Source organism: Phyllostomus discolor, chromosome 4, assembly GCF_004126475.2.
Source record: "Phyllostomus discolor isolate MPI-MPIP mPhyDis1 chromosome 4, mPhyDis1.pri.v3, whole genome shotgun sequence".
Lineage (NCBI taxonomy): Eukaryota > Metazoa > Chordata > Mammalia > Chiroptera > Phyllostomidae > Phyllostomus > Phyllostomus discolor.
This window is the reverse complement of record NC_040906.2, coordinates 114,797,768-114,822,719: the sequence shown is the minus strand read 5'-3', so window position 1 is coordinate 114,822,719 and position 24,952 is coordinate 114,797,768. Positions and strand designations below refer to the sequence as shown.

At 53.5% G+C, this 24,952-nt stretch overlaps 2 protein-coding genes and 1 long non-coding RNA gene across 4 annotated transcripts in view; 2 read left to right on the top strand and 1 right to left on the bottom strand.

Moving 5' to 3' along the window:
• Window positions 1-6,683: 6,683 nt before the first annotated feature.
• Window positions 6,684-15,386, bottom strand: LOC118500196. The gene is made up of 4 exons (XR_004902747.1): window positions 13,431-15,386; window positions 10,173-12,881; window positions 7,705-9,091; window positions 6,684-7,235 (listed from the first exon to the last, which is right to left on the bottom strand). It is a non-coding gene; the product is annotated as an uncharacterized LOC118500196 (long non-coding RNA).
• On the top strand, window positions 10,170-17,387 carry PGC (progastricsin). Its single transcript, XM_028510611.2, has 9 exons — window positions 10,170-10,288; window positions 11,661-11,811; window positions 12,212-12,329; window positions 13,144-13,262; window positions 13,685-13,884; window positions 14,681-14,803; window positions 15,385-15,532; window positions 16,285-16,383; window positions 17,095-17,387. The coding sequence occupies exons 1-9, from the start codon at window positions 10,230-10,232 to the stop codon at window positions 17,245-17,247; spliced, it is 1,170 nt and encodes a 389-aa protein (XP_028366412.1). The 5' UTR covers window positions 10,170-10,229; the 3' UTR covers window positions 17,248-17,387.
• Window positions 17,388-18,749: 1,362 nt separating this feature from the next.
• TFEB (transcription factor EB) overlaps window positions 18,750-24,952 on the top strand; it is a 44,929-nt gene continuing 38,726 nt past the window's right edge. Inside the window, exon 1 of one of the 2 annotated variants that reach the window (XM_028510738.2) lies at window positions 18,750-18,999. The gene's annotated coding sequence lies outside the window, so the exon portion shown is untranslated. Of the gene's footprint in view, window positions 19,000-21,143; window positions 21,756-24,952 lie in introns of those variants that run through there. The other variant, XM_036024096.1, reaches the window with a different exon arrangement.

Here is a 24,952-nt window from a genome sequence, read left to right as displayed (position 1 = left end):
AGCTGACAGTCTTATGGGAGTTCCCTTGTAGTTAACTAACTGCTTTTCTATGGCTGCTTTTAAGATTTTTCTCTTTGTATTTGAACTTTGGCATTTTAATTATGATGTGTCTTGGTGTGGGCTTTGGGTTCATCTTGTTTGGGACTCTGGATTTCCTGGGGTTTCTAATTCCTTGCTCTGTCTCTTCTTCTGATACCCCCATGATGTGAATGTTGGTCTGCTTGAAGTTGTCCAAGGGGATCCTTACACTATCTTCATTTTGTTAATTCTTTTTTCTTCTTGCTGTTCTGATGGTTATTTTTTGTTGTTTTATTGTTTTTCTTCCCTAGGTTCCAAATGGCTGATTTGATTCTTGGCTTTATCCACTCTACTGTTGATTTCCTATAAATTGTTCTTTATTTCAATTAGTGTAACCTTCGTTTCTGATTGGATCTTTTTCATGCTTTTGAGGGTCTCACTAAGTTCCTTGAGCATCCTTACAGCCAGTGTTTTGAACTCTGCATCTGATAGATTGCCTGTCCCCATTTTGTTCAGTTCTCTTTCTGGAGTTTTGTTCTTTTCTTTCATTTGGGCCATTTTGGCAGCCTCCCTGTGTTTGTTTCTATGTATTAGGTAGAACTGCTATATCTCCCAGGCTTGACAGAGTGGCCTAATGTAGTAGGTGTTCTGTAGGGTCCAGTAGCACAGCCTCCCTTATCACCCAACTGGGTACTCAAGGTGTACCCACTGTGTGGGCTGTTGTACACCCTCCTCTTGTAGTTGAGGCTTGATTGCTGTTGGCACATCCAAGGTCAGCCACTACCTGTGTTCTGTCTACTCTCACACAGTATAAGCTACAAAGCAGTCTGCAGATGATTGTTACTTGTGCAGGGCTTGGAGGTTCCCAGGAGAGTTCAATCTGTGTACTAAGGCCAGCTGCTGCTAGTGCCGGGCCCGGGGTGACTTAGTCAGAGGTACAGGGCTTGCTAAAGCCAGGTGCTCTTTGTTTGAGGGAATTTAGGAAAAGCTGAAGTATGGACCAAGACAAGAGATTTGTATGGAAATCTCCAGTGGAAAGCCACTGGAAATAGCTTGAGTGGGACTGAAAGTTGAGTGGGGCAGGACCTCAGGGAATTACCAGGTTGGGGCATACAGTGTGAGTAAGGCTGATGGAGTCTCAAAAATGGTGCCTGACTGCCAGCTCTATGGCTCTGTGGGGGTGTTACAGTACAAAAGGGGGGCCTCAAAGGCAATATACTATTGCCTTCCCAAAAGGAACCCCCCAGGTTTGTTACGTCTGCCACCAAAGGAAAGATATCTCTCAATGCCAGAGATTCAGTGAAAAGGAATTTATTATTCATTCAAAATAACACAAACTAAAGTTCCCCACAAATGCACACAGTCCTCCCAGCGCCCTCCATGTGGCAAAAGGGAATACTTCCAAAGCCTCGTGGTCCTGACTCTCACCCAAGCTGCATGGTCCCAACCAAGACACCAAAGCCATGTGGTCCTAAACAGATGTGTGGTTTCAAAAAGAGAGACATGTGGTCCCAGGAGAGAGATGTCTGATCCCAAAAGAGAGATGTGGTCCCAAAAAGAGAGACGCCAAACGGCTGACTCACTGGGTTTAAATCCCAGCGTCAATCTTCTTCTGCAGCCCCATTTCCAGCTCCTCCCACAATTGGCTACAGCTGCCAGCATTCTGGGCAGGTGTGCCCTGTGGTGTGGAGCCAATTATCTGCAAGCTCTTCTGGACCCTATTACAAATTCCTATTTGGGGCTCCCCTCTTGGCTGCACCCTGTTACAGGGGGAGGGATCAGAAAACGAACAATGGCCTCTGCTAGCACTTCTGTCTGGGAGAAAGCTGTCCCCCAGCTCTTGCCCTGATGCCAGACAATTCAGTTCCTCCTTGTATGTCTCTGATGCCTTTTAATCTATTGCCCTGGTGCTGGAGCTCAGAGGGGGTAAATCCTAGTAAGTCTGTGCACAGACCCTTTAAGGGGAACTGTAACTGGGCAGCATGGGGTTTGGCCACTTGTTGCCATGTATACACATAACATGAAGACTTGTGGGGAAGAAAATAGGTTTTTATTAACAGGGTTCACAATTTGAGGGGGCTGGGAGCATTCCTGCTCCGAGCTGACCAAGCCAACCTCTCCTGCAAATCACAGAAAACCAGCTACCCCTAGGAAGATTAATGTCCAAAAAGCTCCCCATTATTGTTTATCTGTAGTGTAAATTGTTACTCGAATGGGTCTCCATCTCCACAGCTCCAAGCTCTCTCTCTGGTACCAGAGTTGCCATTGCCTTGCAGCAGCCCTCTGTCTGTCAGGGTCTGGGGTGCGCTGCCAGATCACTCTAGGTGGTAATGCAGGGGGATCTCCATCTGCAAGGAACTTCCCAGCTCATGACTCTGTGCTGTTCACAGGGTGAGAGAGTGGAAGCAGTCCAGGACCTGTGTGCCATGCTGCACTGGGTCATAGCATCCCAAGGGCTGGAGAGGCATCCATCCCAGTGTGGGACCCTGACACTAGGAGCTGGCTTCCAACCATGCAGGGCCTAAGCCCCGAGTGGTCCGGGCATCTGCTGTTCCTGCCCACGCAGGACAAAGCAAGAGCACAAGAAGCCAAAAGGCCAAGTGGCCAAGATGTCAAGAGACCAAGAGTGTGAGCTTTTGCCTGCCTTCTGTTTAAAAGTCCTCTCCCAAAATCCCACATGCCCCAGAAGCCAGTGGGAATGTCCGCCTTTTCAGCCAGTGAGGGCCAGTGTCAGCCATGTTTGCCTTTGCCCCTCTTCCAGCTGCCGTGTTGCGTAAGGGGGCCGTGTCTTGAAGCACGCAGGCTCTGCACAAGCTCCCTCCTGCTGAGTCACGAGCTGCCTGTCTGCCTCGGGCAATGTCCCTCTTCTAGCAGCCACTCCCTTCATGGGGAGGGCAAGTCATTTTTAGCCTTCAATTTTGCCTTGGGGGTTTTGCCCCACCCTCTGCCTTCTCTCAGTAATTTGACCTGACCCCCAGGTTATAGAACTGCCTGGGATTCCAGCAGCTTCTGTCCTCCATGTCCTCAATCCACGTTGGTTTTCATAGCCAGAAGTTATAGAAACTTCTCTTCCTGCCACTGGAACCCCGGGCTGGGGGGTGTGGTATGGGGCTGAGACCCCTCGCTTCTGAGATGTGCCTCGCAATTTTTATCTGCCACACAGGGGTGTGGGACCGCCCATTCAGAGGTTTCTTCTTTAATTCCATAGTTTTAGGACTTCCATTCAGCTCAATTTCTGATGGTTCTGAATGACGGTTGTTCTGTAGTTTAGTTGTAATTTTGATGTGGTCGTGTGAGGAAGCGAGTAGTGTTTACCTACACCACCATCTTGACCAGAAGTCTCTTTATACAACTTTTTAAGTTAGGGCGCATGCTGAAAGGTACACATATCGTGAATACACAGTTCACTGCCTTCTCACAGACCCATGTCACCAGGACTTAGGTCAAGAAACAGACCATCACCAACGCTCCCCAAAGGTCATTTTTGCTCTTTAACCCCTGCCTCCAGGCCCTATCCAACTGCACAGTATTCTGACTTAGCTGATAGTTCTGGAGAGCTTGATACATGCCAGTACTTTCATAATCATGACCTTGTTGAATTATTACAGCAACCCTGTGGGGTAGATTATTATCCCCATTTTACAGCCAGGGAAACTCAGGCTCAGGGAGGGTAAGTGAATTGTTGGGGTCAAAGTGTCAATAAGTGGTAGAGGTTGGTCATCTAAAATCAACTGCATGCCACACACACCACCACATTCTTTAATATGTACAAAGAGGGGTGGGTGAAGAGTTAGAGGTTGGGTCCATATGTCATCAGAAATCAATATGCATGGGCATCTTTGAGATTATTTGCCCAGAAACATACTTTACTTCCTCTGGTGACTTCTGTATACACTCTTCAAAATGTTTCCTGAGGAAGCCACCAAGTTCTTACAGGGCCACAGCTGATTGGTTCAGGAGGGGGCACCTGACCAATCAGAGAGCTTTCCTGGGAATGTTGGTTTCACTCTTTCTCTGGAAATGTGAAACTCAGCTTCTGGTGGTCAGATATGTGGAGAAAGCCAGGAGAGAGAGAGAGAGAGAGAGAGAGAGAGAGAACACCCCCATCTATCCGACATATTCCCTTTTCACTTTAGCCACATAGACAAGTTATTGTCTTCAAGCAAAGGGGTGTTAATCAACAAGCCAGAGGAAAAAACAATGTCTATTTATTCATTTATGCACCAAGAGATCAATTTCCAGCTGTTTGAGATACAGACAGATGAAATGGACTCCTCTGTAGGATGGGGATAAGGTGACATATTCTGTGGGGTTGTTGTGAGGGCTGCCTGATTAAACAAAATGTAAAGCCCCCTGCCCCGCACACCTTCAGTGATGGGTGGGATGTTTCCGCGGGAGAGGAAGAGTCCGTTTTAAAACCTTGAACCCAGCTTTTCCTTATAGCAGAATTCTAATTAATAAACATAGAAGGAATGATGGAAATAGAAAGGCACCATTAGGCAAATGCCACCAAAATAACTGTTGCGGGCAAGAACCAGTAACAGATGTTCGAGTTGGTGGGCAGAAGAATGATGAATCATTTCAAAGTGTCTCTCCAGAGGACACTCATTAATTACCAAGGGAAAGATAGGAACTGTGCAGCCGAGAAACCTGGCGGACCTCACTTACCCAAGTTACTCAGGTTAAGTCCCCAGTAAGAAGGCACGTCATGTACCTCCTGAAGCATGTGCTGAGTAGCATATATGGCCTCTGTCCCCAAATGCATGCTCTCAGTCTCATGATGAGAAAACATCAGAAAACCTAAATTGAGGGATATTCTACAAAATACATGATTGGTAATTTTTAGAAGTAGCAGTGTCATAAAAGACAGAAAAACAAAGACACTGTCATGTATTAGACGAGACTAAGGAGACATGAACACTAAATGCAGCATGGGAACCTAGATCGGATCCTAAATCAGAAAAGGGCCACTAGTGAAATTCAGATAAGGTCTACAGACTGGTTACTAGTATTAATCAGGGTCAACTTTCAGTGTTTGACTGACCACTGTACTACGGTTATGATGTAAGATGTTAACATTAGGGGCTTCTGGATGAAAGGTATATAGGAACTCTCTGTATGATGTTTGCAACTATTCTGTAAGTCAAAAATTATATCAAAATAAAACGAGAAGACCCTGGCCAGGGTAGCTCAGTTGGTTAGAGCATTATCCCAACATGCCAAGGTTGTGGGTTCAATCTCCAGTCAGGGCACATGCAAAAATCAACCACTGAATGCATAAATAAGTGGAACAACAAATCAATGTCTCTTTCTCTCTCTTAAATCAATAAGTATAATTTTTACATATTTTAAAAGATTTTATTTATTTTTAGAGAGAGGAAGGGAGGGAGAAAAAAAGGGAGCGAAACATCCATGTGTGAGAGAAACATCGATTGATTGCCTCTCATACGCCCCCAACTGGGGACCTGGCCCAAACCCAGGTGTGTGCTCTGACTGGGAATTGAACCAGGAACCTTTTGGTTTACAGGCTGAGTGGGACTCAATCCACTGAGCCACACCAGCCAGGGCTAATAAATAAAATGTTAAAAAAAAACATAAATTCTTGAACTTGGAAAAAAAATAAACTCAGGTCCAGTATGCCCTCAACAGATTTGGTGTAAGTATAAAACACATAGAAATTTCAAGGAAAAAACTTTAAAACCAAATAATAGCTGAAGCTGTAACTAAAATTCATGTAGACAGCAGCCAAAAACAAAGTTTATAGAGGACCTGTCTCCAGAACTGAGGTCTTTTTTAAAAAATTGAGTTTACTGGGGTGGCATTGGTTAATAAAATTATACATGTTGAAGCCCTGGTTGGGTAGCTCAGTTGGTGGTTAGAGCATCATCCTGATATGCTAAGGTTGCGGGTTCGATTCCCTGGACAGGGCACATACAAGAATCAACCAATGAATACATGGGTGGGTGGAACAACAAATTGGTGTTTCTTTCTCTCTCCCCTCCCCTCTCTCTAAAATCAATAGATAAATTTTTAAAAAGTTATATAGGTTTCAGGTATACAATTCTACAATACATTATTTGTATATTGTACTGCATGTTTACCACCCCAAGTCAAGTGTTCTTCAAGCTGAGGCCTTCTAGCTCTGTGAGCATATTACAGGGGTTCTAATACACAGAGAGAGTCAGATCCTTGGCTCAATCTTACATCTGCTGCAAGAGACCCCTCTACCAATATTCCTCAGAAGGTGCTCCTTTAGCCTCTGCTTGAATGACCCTGATAATGAGAAGCTCACTACTATCTCCTTTTGGATGATTTTTAGTTTCTGAGCTCAAGTGCTATTGATAGCAATGAGAAATTGGAATTAACCCAAATGAGTAGGGTTAAGCAATCCTAGCTACCATGATGATAGAGCACTGGGTAGCCACTGAAAGAGATAAGAATGTAGCTTATCTTAATGCATGGAAATGTGTATGTAGTAATCTTAAGTGACAAGCACATTTACACATTGATTACATCTATGTTAAAACCAAAGTATGCACATTAAGAACTAGAAGATAATTCAGAATGGTACAAACAGTTCTAGTTTCAAGTTGCCTTGATTTTTTAAAAAAGTGTTATATGCATACAATTCTAAATACAATTTAGAAACCAGAATTTGTTTTTAAAAAAACTTTCCATTAAAGGGCTTGGAGAATGTCATTTCAAGATTGACTGCGAATATCTGCATGGAGCACCAGAGTGAAAAGGATCTTAAGGCCATGTCTCAGCACTACGGGAAAGAGTGATAGGTTTGATTAGTGATGTCTGCCATGGGCGAAGGGTTGGCAGTGGCAGTGTGCATGCTATATAGTTGCCATCTCTTCTTGAGACATTCTCAGCAATGACTGTCACTTTTGTAGACACTCTGAAAGATGAACGAGCTGCTCACGGAGCCATGTGCAGGAGAGGCCTGTCCCTTCACTTACAAGTGGTAGGATTTGGGGCAAGTCACTGCATATAAGATGGTGTGAAATAAATCCCATAAGGGAAGGGAAAGCGGTGTCCTCCACAGCTGGGGTCAGTTTGAGAGTAGGCAGGCATTGCACAGAGACTCTGTGACATTTGTGGCAGGTCTCGAAGGATGAGAAGGTCTTGCAGGAGGAGAGACTTGGGAAAGTTGTTCCAGACGGCCAGCACGGCATGGGTAAAGGGCTGGAGGCTGAAAAATAACGGGCCTCCTGGAGAGGAAACAAAGAGGTCACAATGAGTATTTGTAGGTTAGATGTAGAAGATGGGAATGGACACATAGGAAGGGACCAGACTGAGCGTGTCACGCAGCCCGGGACGACAACTGGATTTTATTTGGTTAGCCGCTGGGAGGCCTTTGATGAGTTTTGAGGCAGGTGGTGCTTAGAGGGAGACACAATAAAGCCACAGGATGATGAGAAAATACCTCTTCCCTGGGAGACTATCACTCTGTAGAGGGTCCCAGGGCCTGGATTTTAACAAGATCCCTTGGAGCATGGGGTGGAAATCAGAGCGCTAGGATAATGGGGTGCAGCAGAGATAACCAAGATCCACTGGGAACAACCCCATGGGCTCCGCCTACTGCTCAGGATTTCCTGAGCTCAGGGCCAGGCGCAGGGAGGTGGAAGCCACAGGCTCTGCCCTCTGGGAGCTTTCAGTCTAGGGAGAAAGGAAACATACCCAGGAAACAAGTGGAGACTGATCCTAGACAGCATGAGATCTGGTCCCAAGGGCTCAGCACAGTTAGGTGTGCAGTGTTTAAGGGTAGAAAATAAACTTGGGTCCTGATTGGTGGGGCTCAGTTGGCTGGGAGTCATCCCACAAAGCAAAAAGTCGCTGGTTCAATTACAGGTCAGGGTGCATGCCTGGGTTGCAGGTTCAGTCCCCGGTAAGGGTGCATAGGAGACACAACTAGTCGATGTTTCTCTCCCTTTATCTGCCTTCCCTTCTTCTAAAAATAAATAAAATCTTTTGAAAAAAGAAAATGAACTTGGACGGGAACTAATGCATCATGCCTCCTGGGGCTCCTGTCCTCGGTAGGGGTGGCACTGGATGACTTCTAAGGTGTCCTCAGACTCTGCACATCCCTGGCTCTAGGAGGTGAGGCCCTGAAGGATGGGCAGAATTTGGACATGCAGAAGGGAAAGAAGTGAGCTTTCCAGGAAGGGGGCTGAGCGGTGGAGGGGCGGTCCAGGGCAGACTAGGATTAGGAATGTCTGGGGTGCTGAGGGGGCTGACTGAGCTGTCAGGTCAGGTTGGGTCGGCAGGGGCTGCAGACTCCCAAGGCCCAGTAGACAAGCAGGATGTCCGGCCTGACGCAGTAAACCAGGGATGCTTGGGAGGGACATGGTGCCATGGGGATTGGGGCAAGTTCGGCCTGGCAGCCGTCAGACCCCTGGGTCCTACCCGATAAGGAAAGGGCCCATGCTGGGGTACCTGGTAGACCTTGCAAGATGTGGGGGATCCTGTGCACTCTGCTATATTCAGAGAATGTGGCGAGATTCCAAGGATCCTATGACTTTCTTTTGCCTTCACTTCCAAGTCTGCAGATCCCCTGCCCCTGGGAAGGCATTCAATCCCAGAGTCCATTGTGTCCCTGGGAACTACAAGGAGGAATGGGAGCTGATCTGGCCTTGAGACACAATCAGGCAGCTACCTCCCCGTCCAGGCCAGGCCTGGGCAGATTTCTGATGTCTTCCTCCTTCCCCTCCCCACTCATAGGGCCAGGGGAGGCTCCAGGGTTCTGGCTGGGCAGCGCTGGTGGTGGCCAGAGTGGAAAATCCCCACTGGCTGGGTAACACTGGTGTTGGCAGGCCTGGTCTTGGCCTTCCGCCTAGGGCTTGAGGGGCCTCACAAATCTGTTTGGAGCCCTGAGTGCGGGGTACCAGGTGGCAGAGAGGGTACCTGGCATGGGAGCTTTTTTCCCACTCACCCAAAAGTGGGAAGCTCTCCTGTGCCAGGTTAATGCGCTGGGCCAGCTCCAGGTCACCCTAAGCAATGAGAAGCGTGTAGCTGGGAAGCAGGTAGGGCCTGGAGATGAAGGATAGAGGCACAGGATAGACCAGACCTGGGGGCAGGAAAAAGGGCTGACAAGGGCTTGGGAGGAGAGTAACAGGGGACACAAGCATTTCAGGAAAATGAAAATCAGGGGTGGAGTTGCAGTGGGGCTGGGGAAGAGAGACAATGACAAAAAGAAGCAAGAGCCGGCTGTGTCCCCTCTCTCCGCGTCCTGCCCTCGGCCTCCTATTGTCCCAGACTAGCATGAGAGGCACGGCCAGAAGCCAGTTCGGCTTACCCCACCAGTGTGTCATGAGAACTTTCTGAATTGTAATAAAGATTTCTCCAGATGCCCCACTGGACCCTGAAAGCCTCCAAAGCTGCCCCCAAAAGCTCTGATTTCAGCCACTGGCATCCCCGCCCACCACCTGCATCAGTGCCGCCTGTGCCACCACCATCACCCTGAGGACCACTCTCATCAGCACCGTGAGTGTCACCAGCATCCTGGTCACTGATCCCATCAGCCCCCAGCGCCCCTAACTGCAGCCCCTTACCCCAACAGCTTGGGGGTGCTGGGAGCCAGGACTTGAGTCAGACCTCCAAGCCTGTCACTCATAAACCAACAGTTCTCAACAATTTTGGCCTAAGGAGACAAGTAGCAACACCTGGAGACAACTGGGGGACCGCTGCTGGCATCTCGTGGGCAGAGGCCATGGGTGCCGCTAGACAACCTGCGATGTGCAGGGCACTGCCCACAACGCAGAATTGTTTGTTCTGAAATGTCAGAAGTACTGAGGATGGGAGATGCACCTCCAGAGCCCATGGCCCCCCCTCTGGCTCTGTCTTTCCCTGGCCCTCTTGCCCAACTGCCCACATCACGCTTCTGATTCTTGGGCGAGAAGTAATCTTTGCCGCTTCAGCTTTGTTCTTTCTTATCGCTCGTGCCTCCTGGCCTCCATACTTGTATTGAAAAGTCAATAAGATGAAAAGTCCTTTGTGGCCACCCTCGTGAGGGAAAACACACAGAAACAACTGGTACACGGATCACGGGCTACATCGTGGGTTGAGGTCATGCTTGCCCAAGGCGGGGAGGCAGGGACCGTTCTGGACACCAGGGGTATAAAGGACGGAGGGCTCAGGCTTTCAATCACCTGCAAGTGTCCAGCTCGGAGCAGCTCTCGCTCTGTGGACAGTCGGGAATCGACATCATGAAGTGGATGGTGGTGGCCCTGCTCTGCCTCCAGCTCTTGGAGGCGGCGATAATCAAGTGAGTTTGGGGCCTGGCGGCGGGTGCAGGAGCCTGGGCAGGAGACTGCAGCCCTGCGAGGGGTGGTTGGCCAGGGGGCAGCCCACCTGCCTCTGCTCCAGAATTCCTGCCAGAGGCAGGACAGGCTCCCTGAGCTGGTAGGACAGGAATTGCAGGAGGGAGGAGACACAGTGTCTGCCCACCCCCCAGGGAAACATCCAGTCAAAGGGAGGAAAGATGGTCCCGAAACAGAGAATAGGGGTGTCTACATATGGCTCAAGCAGACCCTGCATGGCAGCTGTGGTTCCTCTCACGGAAAAGAACAATTATCTCTGGGTAGGGAGACATTTGCTAAACATTTCCTTACGGCCCAAACTTATTTGGCAGATGATACAATCACCTAAGGAGGAACATCAGTGATGTAGTCTCCATGTGCTGAGGTGTCAGGAGAAAGGGGGTGAGGGGCAGGGCTCACAGGACACCCAGAGGACTGGACTGGCCGCACCTCGGCTCTTAGGGCGGTTCCTTATGTGGATCATCTAAGATGGATCATCTTAGAAACTTCTTGTAACATGAAATTCTATAGAAGTGATTAGAGAAGCTCGATGTGAATAGCTCAGCGTGAATGTCCCCCACCCTGCCCCAGGCAGGAGTGGGGTAACCCAGGGTGATATGGGCAGAAACCCCTAATTCTCAAGCCCCAATTCCAGAGCTGACCTGGGCCCCAAACCACACAGGCCGACTTGCCCACTGGTCCTGTGTCCAGAAGAGCAGTGGGTGGCCCCAGGCCAGACATTTAGCAGTGGAGGCAGAACCGGGACCCTGCCATCCGATCCCCCGTCTAGCCCTTCTCCCCTGCACCCACAATCTGTCACAGCCAGCGGGTGGCAGGTGCCTGTCGGCCACCACAGGAGAGGACTTTCCCTGGGATGAAGCTTGTCATCTGTAAAATCTTGTAAAAATGCACATTCCTGCAGAGAGGAATGCCTGGAGTCCCTCACCTCTTCCTGGGAAGGGACCTATGGGACCCTCGAGAGCAGAGGGCCAGGTGGGATGAGGACCCCTGAGATGGGGAGGGGGCATCAGGGTGAAGGAAACAATTTCCTGAAACTTGGAGCGAGTCCTGAAAAGAGTTTCAAAAGAAAGGGGTGGAGAGGGGAAGAAAGAGAAAGGCGGAGGGAGTAAGAGACAGAGACAGACACGGAGAAAGAGACCGAGAGAGAAACACATGGAGAAAGGGAGAAACGCAGACAAACACAAGCCACGGACACAGGGTGCGGAGCGGCAGGGAGACTGAGGCCCTCGGCGAGAGATGGGGAGAGGGGACTGGGCTGTGGGCTGGAGGTGCTGCCGGAGAGGGGGCACCCTGCTCTGATGCTCAGACCTGCCGCAGAGTCCCCCTGAAGAAAGGCAAGTCCATCCGTGAAACCATGAAGGAGAAGGGCTTACTGGAGGAGTTCCTGAAGACCCACAAGTACGACCCTGCTCGGAAGTACCATTTCAGTGACTTCAGCGTGGCCTATGAGTCCATGGCCTACATGGATGTGAGTCTGACCCTCCCAGGGGTAAAAGCCCTCTCCCTGCTGCCAAAGGCTAAAAGCAAGGCCTGGGCAGCGAGGGGCACCCCTCCACCCTACCCACCCCTCAACCCCTGCCCCCTTCTCTCAGACCTGCCAGCCTAGACCTCATTCCCTGGACAGAGCATGGGAGGGGACTTGGCTGGCCTGGCAGCTCAGCCACCAGGCCTTTGCAGCCGCCCTGGGCAGGCGCAGGCTGAGGGGCTGTGGGCTCTGGGCAAGTGTGAAGGGAAGGCTCAGGCCCCCGCTTCTGGTGGGGGCTGTAGGGCAGGAGCTGGTCTGTCCTCTGCTCTGCCCATGGGGGATGCTGGGCTGCAGGTCCCAGATCCCTCTGGAGCTAACAGCCTGCTCCACCACCCCACCCCAGGCTGCCTACTTCGGTGAGATCAGCATCGGGACCCCACCACAGAACTTCCTGGTTCTTTTCGATACCGGCTCTTCCAACCTGTGGGTGCCCTCTGTGTACTGCCAGAGCCAGGCCTGCAGTGAGTGCTGGGCTGGGCAGAGAGGGCGGTGGGCAGGGGAGGGCCCCGACACCCTGGGGGAAGGGCAGTCTTCACAGGGATTGCTGGGGAGAGCTCCAGTCCTGTAGAGGACCAGGGACTTGTCCAGGGTCACATGGCATGCCCAAGCCAGAGGGAGGAAGCTGGTCCCGGGACTGGCACCTCTGCCTTGCCCTCCCTGCTCACCAATACCTATCCCTTCATCGGCTCCAGCCCATTCCACTCTGTTCCATTCATCACTAAGTTCTCACTGAGTGTCTGCAAGGCACGCAGGAGGACAACACAGGATGCGGGCCCCATCCTGCAGTCGTATTTGGAGACAGATGATGTTCACTGTCTTAAGGCTGCCCTGGTATCTGTCAGAGCCTTGAGGTTTGGGTCCTCACACCTGTAGTCCAGAGGGTCCCCCGTTGGCCCCACCCTCGATGATCTCAGGATCTTGGAATGGCTAGCTTCTTGACCTGGTGAGGGCTAGGGAAAGCAGGGGGTCCTGGAGAGTCATTTATCGGCACTCACCGTGTGCCTAGGTACCTGCTGGGGCTGGGGAGACAGGGACGGATCTGTGCAACCAGCCCATGGGGAGATCACCACCCTAGGGCTCCCCAGAGTCTGTAAGTCGGAGGCCAAGGCTGGCCAGTCCCATGGGCCTTTGAATGCTGGGAACCTGGACTGGCCCGTCCCCCAACATGATGGGTGGCAGGGTACGCTGAGGCCACAGGATGTGAACACAGGCCTGAGAGCCAGGGCAGCCCCCCGTGCTCCAGCCTGACTTCCCGGATCCTCCCTCTCCCTGCAGCTGGCCACAACCGCTTCAACCCCAGCCAGTCCTCCACCTACTCCACCAACGGGCAGACCTTCTCCCTGCAGTACGGCAGCGGCAGCCTCACTGGCTTCTTTGGCTACGACACTATGACGGTGAGTGATGCTGCTGCCACTCCCACCCAGGACATGGGCTCTCACCTCACAAGCCTCAGAGACTAATCAAGAGATCTAGGCAGAGGCCCTAAAACATATGGAAAACACCTCGTGCTCCGCTGCATGGGAGAGGAAATCAGCATAGTCAGGGCCCATTCATTCACTCACTGAACCCCCAGGAAGGGCCATCATGTGCAGGACACCGAAGACACTGTGACGAATGGGATGGCCCGGCCCCTGGGAAGGGGTGCAGTGGTCAGGGAAGGCCATTCAGGAAAGAAAGTGGCTCTTGCAAGACCTGTCAAGCAGGAAGGTGGACAGGTGAAGGAGGATGAAGAATGAGTCTTGAGGGGTCTCTGGGGATGTCTGGGAGGGAGTAGGTGGAGTTACACTTGTCACCGTGCATGCTCCGTGTCCCCCAGGTCCAGAGTATCCAGGTCCCCAACCAGGAGTTTGGCCTGAGTGAGAATGAACCGGGTACCAATTTCGTCTATGCGCAGTTTGACGGCATCATGGGCATGGCCTATCCAGCCCTGGCCATGGGCGAGGCCACCACGGCCCTGCAGGGCATGCTGCAGGAGGGCGCCCTCACCAGCCCTGTCTTCAGCTTCTACCTCAGCAAGTGAGGAATGGCCTGGGGGTCCCCAGGTCCCAGCCCCTCCCCACCTCCTTCATCCTAGACAACTGAGGCTCCATCCTTTGGGGTTCGGAGGCCTCCCAGAGAGCACTTGGCCCCAGCCATGCTGTTCCAGGGCCCTCCCTCCTGGACTGCTGACTCCCCCCCCCATCCCTGCCTCTGTCCCTAGCCCACTCCCCCCAGCATCGCTCCCTCCTCTGGCCAAGCTTGCTTCGAGTATTGCTGCTGATTCTTAATACCTCTTGGGTTTACTGCCTGCCCAGGTCCCCAGTTAGCTCATTTCCTTCTGACCCAATGCTTACTACCTGGACACTTCTTTTGTATAGCGATCTATCGCTTCATCTCCTTCGGCCTGTTGTTCTTGCTAGGTCCTGGAACCACAGCCAGGCCCAGATTCTGGTCAAAGTACACCATTAACTCCTAACAAGTGGTTATCCTCACCACAAACAACAGCGAACACGATTTGTTCTGTGGTTGGGCCTGGGAGCCAGGCAGTAGGAGTGGGTGTGAGGCTTGGAATGGACTTCCCTTCCTTACCCTGAGGTTTAGCCAACCACCTTGAAGAGAGAGCATCTACCATCCAGAGCTTGAAAACTGGAATCTGATTTCCAACCATATTACCTACCCTGTTACTAATATTGCTGATTTACTTCCTCTGTTTATAATGACCCCGAGTGTAGCCTTTAGGAGCTTGCCCCAGTTCCATACTCAAGTTCAGCTCCCAGGGAAGTCCCTTCTCACAGCTGCTCCCTGACTCACCTTTCCCTATGCCCCCCTGCAGCCAGCAGGGTTCTCAGAACGGAGGAGCGGTCATCTTCGGGGGTGTGGACAACAGCCTGTACCAGGGGCAGATCTACTGGGCTCCGGTCACCCAGGAGCTCTACTGGCAGATTGGCATTGAGGAGTAAGTCTTGGCGAGACCCTGAGGCCCCTTTGGAGCCAGGTCATGAAGTGCCTGGCTTCATGTCACACACACAGCCAGGTACCGCTGAGGGGCTGGGACAGAGCACCCCCCACCCTCTTCAGGCCTGCCCTCACAAAAGCCACAGCCACCCTCTGCAGGAGTTTCGAGGTCCAGCTCAGCCAGCAGAAAAGGGATGGGATGGGATGGGGCAGCAGAGGAAGGGGCAGGATCTGGAATCCCGAACATTTCAGACCCTGTTGTCTAACCCTATAGGCTTACAGATTAGCAACTGGGGTATGTGGTAGTTGGGGAGCGGTTAATTTGCTCAAAGTACTTACAACAAATCAATGTTTCCAGACCTTCCTGGAACTTTTCAGAAGAGATTCCATGGCCATTTAAGTAGCCTTAGGTAGACCCTGGTATGGTGTGAGGCCGAGGAATGACTGGCTTGACCTCTGCAGAGTCCTTATCTCCCCCACCTTGCTTCTGTGGCTGCAGCTGTTAGTCCCTCAGAGGTGGGGAAAGCCCACCACCAGCTGCCCCGAGCTGGGGGTGCCAAAGCCGCTCATCTCTCCGTTCAGGTTCCTCATTGGTGGCCAGGCCTCCGGCTGGTGCTCCCAGGGCTGCCAGGCCATCGTGGACACAGGCACGTCTCTGCTCACCGTGCCCCAGCAGTACCTGAGCGCCCTCCTGCAGGCCACGGGGGCCCAGGAGGACCAGTACGGACAGGTGTGTCACTGGATGCGTGGCTGGCCTCTCCTGGGAGCCCAGAAATAGCCTGATTCTTGCCCTCCCTACTTCAAGCTTCCCAAGGCACTGGACGTGCAGGACCCTGGGATGACTGGGATGGGGGCCTGGAGCCTGATTCAGGGGTGCAGATACTTGTGCTGAGGGGCTGTGAGGAGGTGCCTTCTAGGCAGAACTTTTTCTGAGCCTCAGCTCCTCAGTGGAAACAGGGTGAACAATTGCTGGACTTTGAAGTAAGAGAGGAAAACTGGAAAGGGGGGCCAAGCTGGTGAGTGACAGGGAATAACTTTTTAATCCACCTGTCCCCCACCTTCATGGGGCCAGGCCCCCTGCCCCTCCTCTCCCCTGAGCCCAGCAAGGAGTTTGCCTAAATAATGCATTCCCACTGCCTCTGTGGGACTGATGGGCTGCTCCTTCCACAGACCTGTGTGTTTGCAAAAGACAGTGGCAGAGGGGGCACAGATTCAATCTGCCAACGGGGCAGGGGAGGTCAGGCAAAAGTAAGGTTTTGGGGGTGGTAGAGATGTTCAGGTCTCCCTAAATCCTGTCTCCTGTACGTGAGTACACATGTAATGCTAGCAGTGCTTACACAGGACTTTCCTTGAGTGCCGCCACCTCAGTCCAAAAACAGGCTTGGGACTCAGGCCTGGGACCAGGGGAGCTGAGGTGACAGAGTTGGGAGCTACTCTCAGGTGGGAGATGAGACGACCTGGGCCCTGTTCTTCTCTCTGCAGTTTCTTGTGAACTGTAACAACATCCAGAACCTGCCCACCTTCACCTTCATCATCAACGGGGTGCAGTTCCCTCTGCCACCCTCCTCCTACATCCTCAACGTAAGTCCTGGTCCCCACAGGCTGAGCGAGCAGGGACGTGATCAGGGTGGGAGGAAGGCATGGGGAGCCAGAAACGCTCCGCCTACTTACCTTGTGCCATTTCCGGACTTCCTGTAGCACTGATTTAGTTTCCCTACTCATTGATTCTAAATGCCCTCCTCTGGAACCAGGCTGTGAAGAGTGTCATCTATTATTCATTACTATTATTAGTTAGTGGGGAGAGGCACTGGGCTCTTTGTTATGCGCTTACCAAGGTCAGCCACTGTGCAAAGCCCGTTGTCTACACTATCCCACTTAATTGTCCCAACACTCAATGAGGAAGATACTAATTTCTATTTTACAAGTGAACACATGGAGGTTCCAAGTGGTTAGGTAACTCACTCAAGGCTACGCAGCTAGTCAGGGTGAAACTAAGGTCTGGATCCAAGTTGGTCTGCCTCAAAGGCTTGACCACCAGGCTGACTTCCTCTAAACAGGGAGCAGGAGGAAGATGAGTGGGGGGAGGACACAAAGAGAGGAGTCCCTGCAGAGGGTCACTGCAGCCTGTGTCCCTCCATTCCAGAAATTCCTCCCATCAGCCTCCACACCGGAGCTCGGTTGGCCTGAGCCCTCGAGGGCACACACCCTGGCTCACTAATTTCTGCACGTGCGCCCCATGCCTTGTCCATGTGTGGGCAAAATGAATGAGAGTTGTGCTTTTGTCTTGTGCAGAACAATGGCTACTGCACCGTGGGGGTCGAGGCCACCTACTTGCCCTCCCAGAATGGCCAGCCGCTCTGGATCCTCGGGGACGTCTTCCTCAGGTCCTACTATTCTGTCTACGACATGGGCAACAACAGGGTGGGCTTCGCCACTGCTGCCTAGACTCAGTGACTGGACGCCTGGGCTCCCTTCTTCCTCTCAGCCCCCCACCTTGCCGGGGCTTCTCTCTGTGTTTCTCCTCTGGATTCAGGCTTTCTTTTCTGGACTCTGGACTTTTTCTAATAATAAATAGTTCTTCTCCATGTTGATTAGCCTGTTGTTTTTTAGAGGGCAGCTGTAGCCTGTAAGGCCACTCCTGGTCTCAGGGAGTAGGGAGTGAGATTTGCTTCTGCTGATCTCAGGGGTGAATTTGTGTCTGCTGAACCAGGTTGTCCCTTAGTTGCTTTGAGGTTTCTGGGTGTGTCACTGGGATTCTAAAAGAAATGGAACATAAGGGAGGGCTTGGGGCTGGACCCTATACCCTTCACAGCTTCTTTCTAGACAGGGACAACAGTGGTAGTGGCATCAAAGGGAAAGGGGGCCCTACTCTGCAACCCGAAATGCTCTGCTGATGTAATGATAACTTACCAAACTATCACCAGATTTACTTCATGCATGTCCACATGCATGTCCACTAGCAGTGTGGCTAGGGGGTCAAATGAATCCCAAATGTACTTCCTTATCTGGGATCAAGTTTGCACTAGGAGATGCCTGAGGCATGCCAGGTGCCAAGGATGCCTATGTGCGTGTGCTTGTAAGTCATGGGTCCTCTAGGGAGGAGGCTTATGCCACCAGAACCTATTTCCAGGAGAGTTTCTGAAGGTCTGAGCTGAGTTAAGCTGATCATATTTTCACCCAGACACCTCTGTCCCAGGGCCTGTATTTGAGCAAGGGCTGGCCCTCAACAGTAGGCAAGAAGATGACGGCCCAGCACCCTGTAATGTTCAACAGGGGAAGGTGACATGAAAGATCAGAACATTTCTGATTTTGCTAGTGGTGGGGGTTACCAGCAAGCTCCGACTGATGAGACCTAGGAAGGGAGGAGCTGTAAGTGGCAAACTCCTAATGGGAAGTGAGGGAGCTCCATCCTACAGCCACATTTCTTTTACCTTTTCTTTCACCAGGCTGACCCCCACCTTGCCCTTTATGCTCAGGGACAGAGGTAGAAGTGCAGGCCCATTGCCCCACTGTATATCAGGTGGGAGACTGAGGTTGCCACCCAGGAGTTACTACGACAATAGCACACCACCTGGGGCCCAACATCTTTCCCAGACTCTGGGAAAGACAGCATGCTTGCATGCTTCTCTTTGGGGTCAGACAGGCCACAGGGTGTATTAGTGATGAGCTCTGGCTCGGGACATCACTGACTGAGAAGAGAAAGAAAACTTGCAGAAGGGGAAGATACGAAGTGGCACAAAAGTTCAAAGTTAAACGTGAAGTCCCTGTATACAGCCTTGGGCCCACAGATCAGGACTACAAACCCCCGCGTGCCAGGGACAGCTGCAGCAAAGACTACGTTTCCCAGCGGGCACCGCGGCAGGCCGGCCGGGGGGCGGAGCGGGGCGGGGCCGCGGGGGTGGGTGCTGCCCTCTGCCGGGCGCCGCGGGAAGTGGGTGCGGAGTGACAGCGAGAGCCGGGGCGCCGGGCGCGGGGCTCGGTGACAGCGGAGGCGGCGGCCACTGGCTAGACGTAGGGATTGGCGGCGGCGCCGACAGCAGCGGGAAGGGCGGACAGAGCGGGCCTCCCTGGGGGTGCCGAGCCGGAGGAACTCGGGAGGGGGCGGCATTCGCAGCTTGCGGGCCGGACACCTGAAGTTGGGACAAGTTGCCGGAGCCCCGGGGCGCGGGCGGCGGACGGATTGACCTTCAGAGCTAGGTGAGCGGGGCCGGGGGGTAAGGGGTGCGCGGAGGGCCCGGAGCTCCCGGCCCAGACTCCCCCGCCCCCATCCCGTGGGTCCCGGACACAGGTGGGTGGGTGAGGGTGCGGGCTGGAGAGGGGAGCAAGACGGAGTGCGCCACGCCGCCGCTGGCCCCGCTGTCGGTCTAGCGCGGGACGCCCGGCGCGTGGCCAGAGCGGCGTTGCCCGCCGCCGTTCCCGGGAACCGGCGCGGCCCCTCCCTTCGGGCCCGGGCCGGGGGCGGCTTCTCTGCGACCTTATGTAACCAGGCGGGAGGGGCCGGGGCGGGCACGGGCCTTCCCGGCCCGGGAGCAGAGAGCCGAAGGGGCGGGAGGCGTGGGAGTGAACTTGCAAGAAGTTTGAGGGACGCGTGGGCCCCGCGCCCACTTCTGCTCCCCCGGACGCGGTGGGGGCGGATGGTACGGGGGAGGGCTGCGGAGGTAGGGGAGGTGTGCGGGGGCCGAGCCGGGCCCAGCCAGGCCCTGCGGGGATGGTCCGGGGGAGTGGGAGGGCCGGAGCGGCGCCACGCCCCGGGGGCTGGGCTGTTGAGGGCGGGGGTGGGGACGGGTGGAAGTACCATCCTCCCCTCCCGCGCGTCCCTTCCTCTCCCTCCGTCTCTTGAAGAAGCCGCCCCTGCTTGCGTCCCCCAGAAGCCCTGAGCGCTGTCTTTTTCTCCCCCTTGCATTATTCCACGACCTTAGGAACCCCAACCTCACCGCTTACCTTTTGTGCACCCCTCTTTCTTTCTATTTTACCGGGAGTTCCCAGTCATCTGCCCATTCCCCGGGAACCACACACACACACCTTGTTGGTCCCGAGTCCCGGAAAACACGCCCCTCCCCCTATTCCTTGAGGTCGCACTGCCCAACCCCAGGCTGTCCCGTCCCCCAAGTCAGCTCTCACACTCACCCTCCCCGTACTCCAGACGGCTACTCCGCCGCCGCGCGTGCTCTTACCTCCTGAAAGGGAGCGGGCTGATGCCAGCTCCGTTCCCGCCCCTCGGCCCCCTCCCAGTCCGGTTCTGGCTTCACGCACTGCTGCTCCGAGCTGCTTCGGGTTGCGAGAGCAGGTTCGCGCCGCAGCCGCCTGGCGCACCCCAGCCTCGCGCCCAGGGGGAGAGAGGGCGGTGCCCACGCTGCCCAGGACTCCCCCTTTCTGGTTCCCTGCCAGTCCCTCACCACGGAGTCCTTGGTGGATCCCCCGTCCACTCCAGCCTGTCTGTTCTGGGGACGGTTTTGGGTGGGCAGTTTCTAGACTAAACTTGAGCGCAGTGCTTTGGCTTCGAGTTAGTTCCCTGGGGAAGTGCCAGTTAATTACCTCTCAGCCTCCACTCCTACCCCGCTGAGTGAGGGGTTGCTTAGTGGAGCAGGGAGGGGAACAAGGCCAATGCAGCACCCCACCCCCGCCCCGCCCCCGTGACACCTCTGGGATGTGGACTCAGGCCCTTGCACTTGCTCTGGCCGAGATTCCACCCGCTCAAGACCTTCTTTTCTCTAGGTGGCTAGATGCCCGTGTGCTCAGATCAGAATGCAGCTCTTGGCTCCGTGGCCTGTTCCCTCAGATGCCTTCTCTGTGCCCAGTCTGGCAGACAGCTCCTAGACCCTGCCCTCAGTGCGATCACAGTCTGGGGAAGAGACAGCAGCAAAGTTAAAGGCGCCTATAGAGGCACTGGAAAGGGAAAGGCTGGAGTCTTAAGAGTCCATCCAGTCTGGTAGTTTGTTGGTATGCTGGTACTGTGCCTCAGTTTCCCTAGCCTTGGGAAAAATAGCGACTGACTTGGCCCCTTTCTTTCTGGCTGCGGGAAGAGGAGAGTGGGAACCAGAGTGCAAATAAAAGGCTGTTTCAGGTGACTCTGTGCTCTTCTTTTCCTGGACGGGGCCAGTGTTGCTTACAGTGGACGTGGCCTGTTACGGCTGTAGTGCTGTTTTGCCTTCCCTCAGATCACTGAGGTGCAGCTGAATGGAAAGGCAGGCCTCCTGGTTCTGGGTCCCATGGAAGGTGTGCAGGGTTTGGGGCAGGGGACATCGCCTCAGGTGAGCACTGAATCCAGGGAGAGCCAGCTGGGCTTCCGAGGGCTGATGGCCTGGTGACTAACAGTCAGAGGTGAGCAGGGGCCGGGCCAGGGCAGGCAGGTAGGGTCCTGGAAGAGTAGAGATACGCAGTGTCCATCCCCATTGCCTGTCAGGACCCCTCTCAGTCTCTGCTGGAAAGTGGGTGGGTAGGAAAGGCCTCCCACCCCTCAGGGCTGGCTGCCCTTTGAGGGTCTGGCTTCAGGCCCTGATCCCTCCTGGGGCTCTGTTTATGGCTGTCATTGCATCACTAGCCAGAGTTTATAGAGTTACTTAGCACCTGCCCCCACAGGGAGTGGCCCAGCCACCCGCTGGTGTCTGTTTCTTCCTTTTCAAAGTCAACTTGGTTTCTGCTGGCAGCCGGGGTTTCCCCAGCCACAGCCGGTGTGGAAGCCAGGTTAGGCCTTTGTCCTGTGGATGGAGGGCAGTGAGCACTTGGGGCCCAGCTTGGGGCTGCCCTGGAGATGACCGTGGACATTGAGTTGGCTTCTTGCAATACAGAAGGAGGGAGCTTAGGCTTCCCAGAGCTCTCTGAGGTGTCCATGTCCCAGGATGCAGCACATACGCAAGTAATGTGTGTATCCCCATCTGAAAAGAGGGACGTAAAGATGTACACATCTCATGGGCTGTTGTGAGGATTCAGACAGGAGCTGTGCCTGGTACATGGTGAGTCCATTGTGTTGCTCTGGGTGTCCTGTGGGGTGTGTGTGATTGATGGGGTTTTGTGTGTGTGATTATGAGATTACAGGCACCAGTGTGTATATAGGGGAATTGTGTATATGGGTGTCTATGTGAGTGTGACAGTAACACAATATTATATTAATGGAATATTCTCTTTATACTATGATAGAACAATATTATAATAAAACTTAGTTCTAAACAACAGTTGCCAACACTTACTGTGCATTCTTTAGAATGAGGTAGGAACTATTATTTTCATTACATTGACTCAGAAGTCAGTCGCCTGAAGTCACACAGCCTAGAAGTGGTAGGGATTCTAACCAAGGCCCGAATGACTCCGAAGCCTGTGTCCCCAATCCCTAGAGAGCATTTCAGGGTTTCCAGGAGTTTTCTCTGAAGAGGCGGGTGTGTGGTGGTCTGGGAACTTTCTTCCCCCCACTCAGGTCTGCTGCTCTGGCAGGGCAGGGGTCGGGGGCAGGGAGAACTCTATGAGGCCCCTGCCCCAGGGCCACACCTGTCTCTTGGCTCCTTCTCTGAGCTGTTGTCACAGGTGATCAGAGGACCCCTGCTGAGAACTTTCTGGACTGGCCTGGCTTCAGACAAGGTTTCCTGGGTCTCCCTGGAAACCACACACGTTACCTTCCAGTGAGGCCTGAGCTCAGAGGGCACTTGTTTAATCAGATGTAGAGAAAAGGCTGTGGGGGCTATTGGGTGATGATGAGACAGCAGCGAAAGTCATGGGTGCCCAGGAGACCGCACCCTGCCTCTGGCAGGCTGTGTGGCTGGGGCAGCTTCCTGCTCCTCCCAGCCTCCGTTTCCCTGTCTGTGAACCTAACTCACCTGTGCAAACCTCCTAGCAACCCCCACAGAGGCACCAGAATAGAAGAGGCTTCAGAAAGGGATGGGTGTTCAGGGGAGTGTGAGGGACCGCGGCAGTCCACTCAGTAAAGCTTTGGCCAAAGGCTGGCCCTGGTGGAGTGACCAGCCGGTGTCTCCTGGGACATAGCCATGGCTACTGTGTAGTGAGCACTGGGCTAAGTGTAACCTAGGTGGGGGGCTGTTGAGAGCATGGACTCTGGGGCCAGGCTTCCTGGCCGGGAATCCCAGCTCTGCCCTCTTCTAGCGGTGTGATCCTGGGCAAGCTGCTTAACCCCACTGGGCCTCCATTTCTATACCTACAGAGTGAGGATTGCGGTAGCACCTACCTAATAGTGCTGTAGCGACGGCTAAGTATGTGCATGCACGCTGCATGTGCGGGACTCGGTGCTGTGCTCAAAATGTTACTTGTTATCATCATCAACTCTTACAACTCACTTATTTCTTTTGTGACTTTTTAAAAGATTTTATTTCTTTATTTTTAGAGAGAGTGAGAAAAACATCAATGTGTGGTTGCCTCTCACGTGCCCCCCACTGGGGAACTGCCTGTAACCCAGGCATGTGCCCTGACTGGGAATCGAACCAGCGACCCTTTGGTTCGTAGGCCAGCACTCAATCCACTGAGCCACACCAACCAGGGCTAACTGACTTATTTCTTTATTTCTCATTTTCAAGTGAAGCAATAGAAGCACAGAGAGCTCTAGGGAAGAAATAAAGACCTATGGGCTGCAAATAGCACCCTGTGCAAATGAAATGCATTACACTGCTTTGCAGACTCTATGGCCATAGTCCCCACCACTCCCTGTTGCTCCATGCCCAGCCTGGTCTCCACGTTTAGCAGGATAGCACAGGGGACTTGGCAATGCCTGCAGCATCCCCACCACCCCGGTTCTGCCTGTCCCTTGGGACTCTGGGAGGCATCTGGCCTGGTCACTTACTACCCGCTCCTGAGCTGTGGCTCTCCCCTGTGCTCCTGCTGCCTGCCCCTCCTCCGCTCTGACCAGAGACACAGATTCCCTTGGCTTGGCTGCAATGTCACTGAAGACAGAGCCAGCATCCCAGCAATAGAGCAGGACCTGGAACTTAGCATGCCCATAGGAAGTGCTTTGCTGTGGGGTGGTGGGGCAGTGGGTGAAAGCAGAGGGCGGCTCAGAGAGGCAGAAGCAGGGAGCAGAGTCACTACCAGGTTTATTTCCTGGCCCTTAAGTGTGGGCATAAGGAGGAGGAGAAATGAAGTCTGGCCATCCCACCCCGGTCCAGCTTCCTCGGGCAACCTCCTTGTGTCTGCACACAGAGGAAGTCCCAACGTAAAATGTGATGCCATGGGGATTAATCCAGGAGCCTGGACAGGCTCCCCCGAAACCCGTGGCCCCTATGCCCTTCCTCCAGGCCCTGTTCGTGCTGGTTTCCTCAGCTGACACCCGGTCCTCTGCTGCCTTCCTATCCAAACCCTCTGTGCCTCAAGGCACACCTTCCCGGGAGACCCAGGGGACTGTTCCATCCGACTGCAGCCCCAGCCGGATGTTACAGTCACCTGGGAGCTCTCACAGAAATACCATTGCGCCTGTGTCTTGCGGGAGGGGCCTAGGCATTAATATTTTTTTAAAAAAATCCTCCAAATGATTCCGATGCTCTTTTGGAAGACAGTGGTTCTCACATTTGAGTGGGCACCAGACTCACCTGGGGGAATTGTTCAAACACAGCTCACTGGTGCCCCTTCTCGCCCAGGGTCTCTGACTGAACGGGGTCTGGAACTCGCAGGTCTGGAATTTGCATTTCTGACAAGCCCTCAGGTGATGTTAGTGCTGCTGGTCCTCAGACCACCCACAGCCTACAGAACCTGCAGCTCTGCGGAGACCCAGGCAGCGAGCGGCCTTCTCTCCCCTGGGCCTCTGACTGCTTTGGGCCCCTTAGGCCCGTCTTCTTTTTGAAGCCGGGTCCCCGGGAGCAGGGGCCACTCTGAGTCCCCTGACCGGCTCTCTGCCCCCGCCTCCTGTTACACTGACCACGGCCCCGCCTTGTGCTCGGCGCCCCCCCTGTGGGGCTCGGGAAACACTTGCTGTTTGGTCCAGGCGGGATGAGGTGGACGGCGGAGGATGGACTGGCCCTGAGAGCCAGCAGACAGGGGGCAGGCCCCGAGCTCCTGCGAAGCGCCCGGAGCCAGAGCAGCACAAATGGAACAGGGGGAGGTGTCTGGCGCAGCCCCCCACTGTGTTGCAATGAGGCCTATTACGCTATTTTATTTTTCCACCCCATAGAGGGCCAGTATTGGATCACTGAGTTGTATTCCTTGTTCATAATAAAAA

What these genes read in the sequence shown, in the direction of transcription:
- PGC (XM_028510611.2), top strand. Translation starts at nt 10,230, where the DNA reads ATGAAGTGGATGGTGGTGGCCCTGCTCTGCCTCCAGCTCTTGGAGGCG. An exon ending in TTCAGCTTCTACCTCAGCAA is followed by an intron (nt 13,885 to 14,680) that starts GTGAGGAATGGC and finishes GCCCCCCTGCAG; the next exon opens with CCAGCAGGGTTCTCAGAACG. An exon ending in AGGAGGACCAGTACGGACAG is followed by an intron (nt 15,533 to 16,284) that starts GTGTGTCACTGG and finishes TTCTCTCTGCAG; the next exon opens with TTTCTTGTGAACTGTAACAA.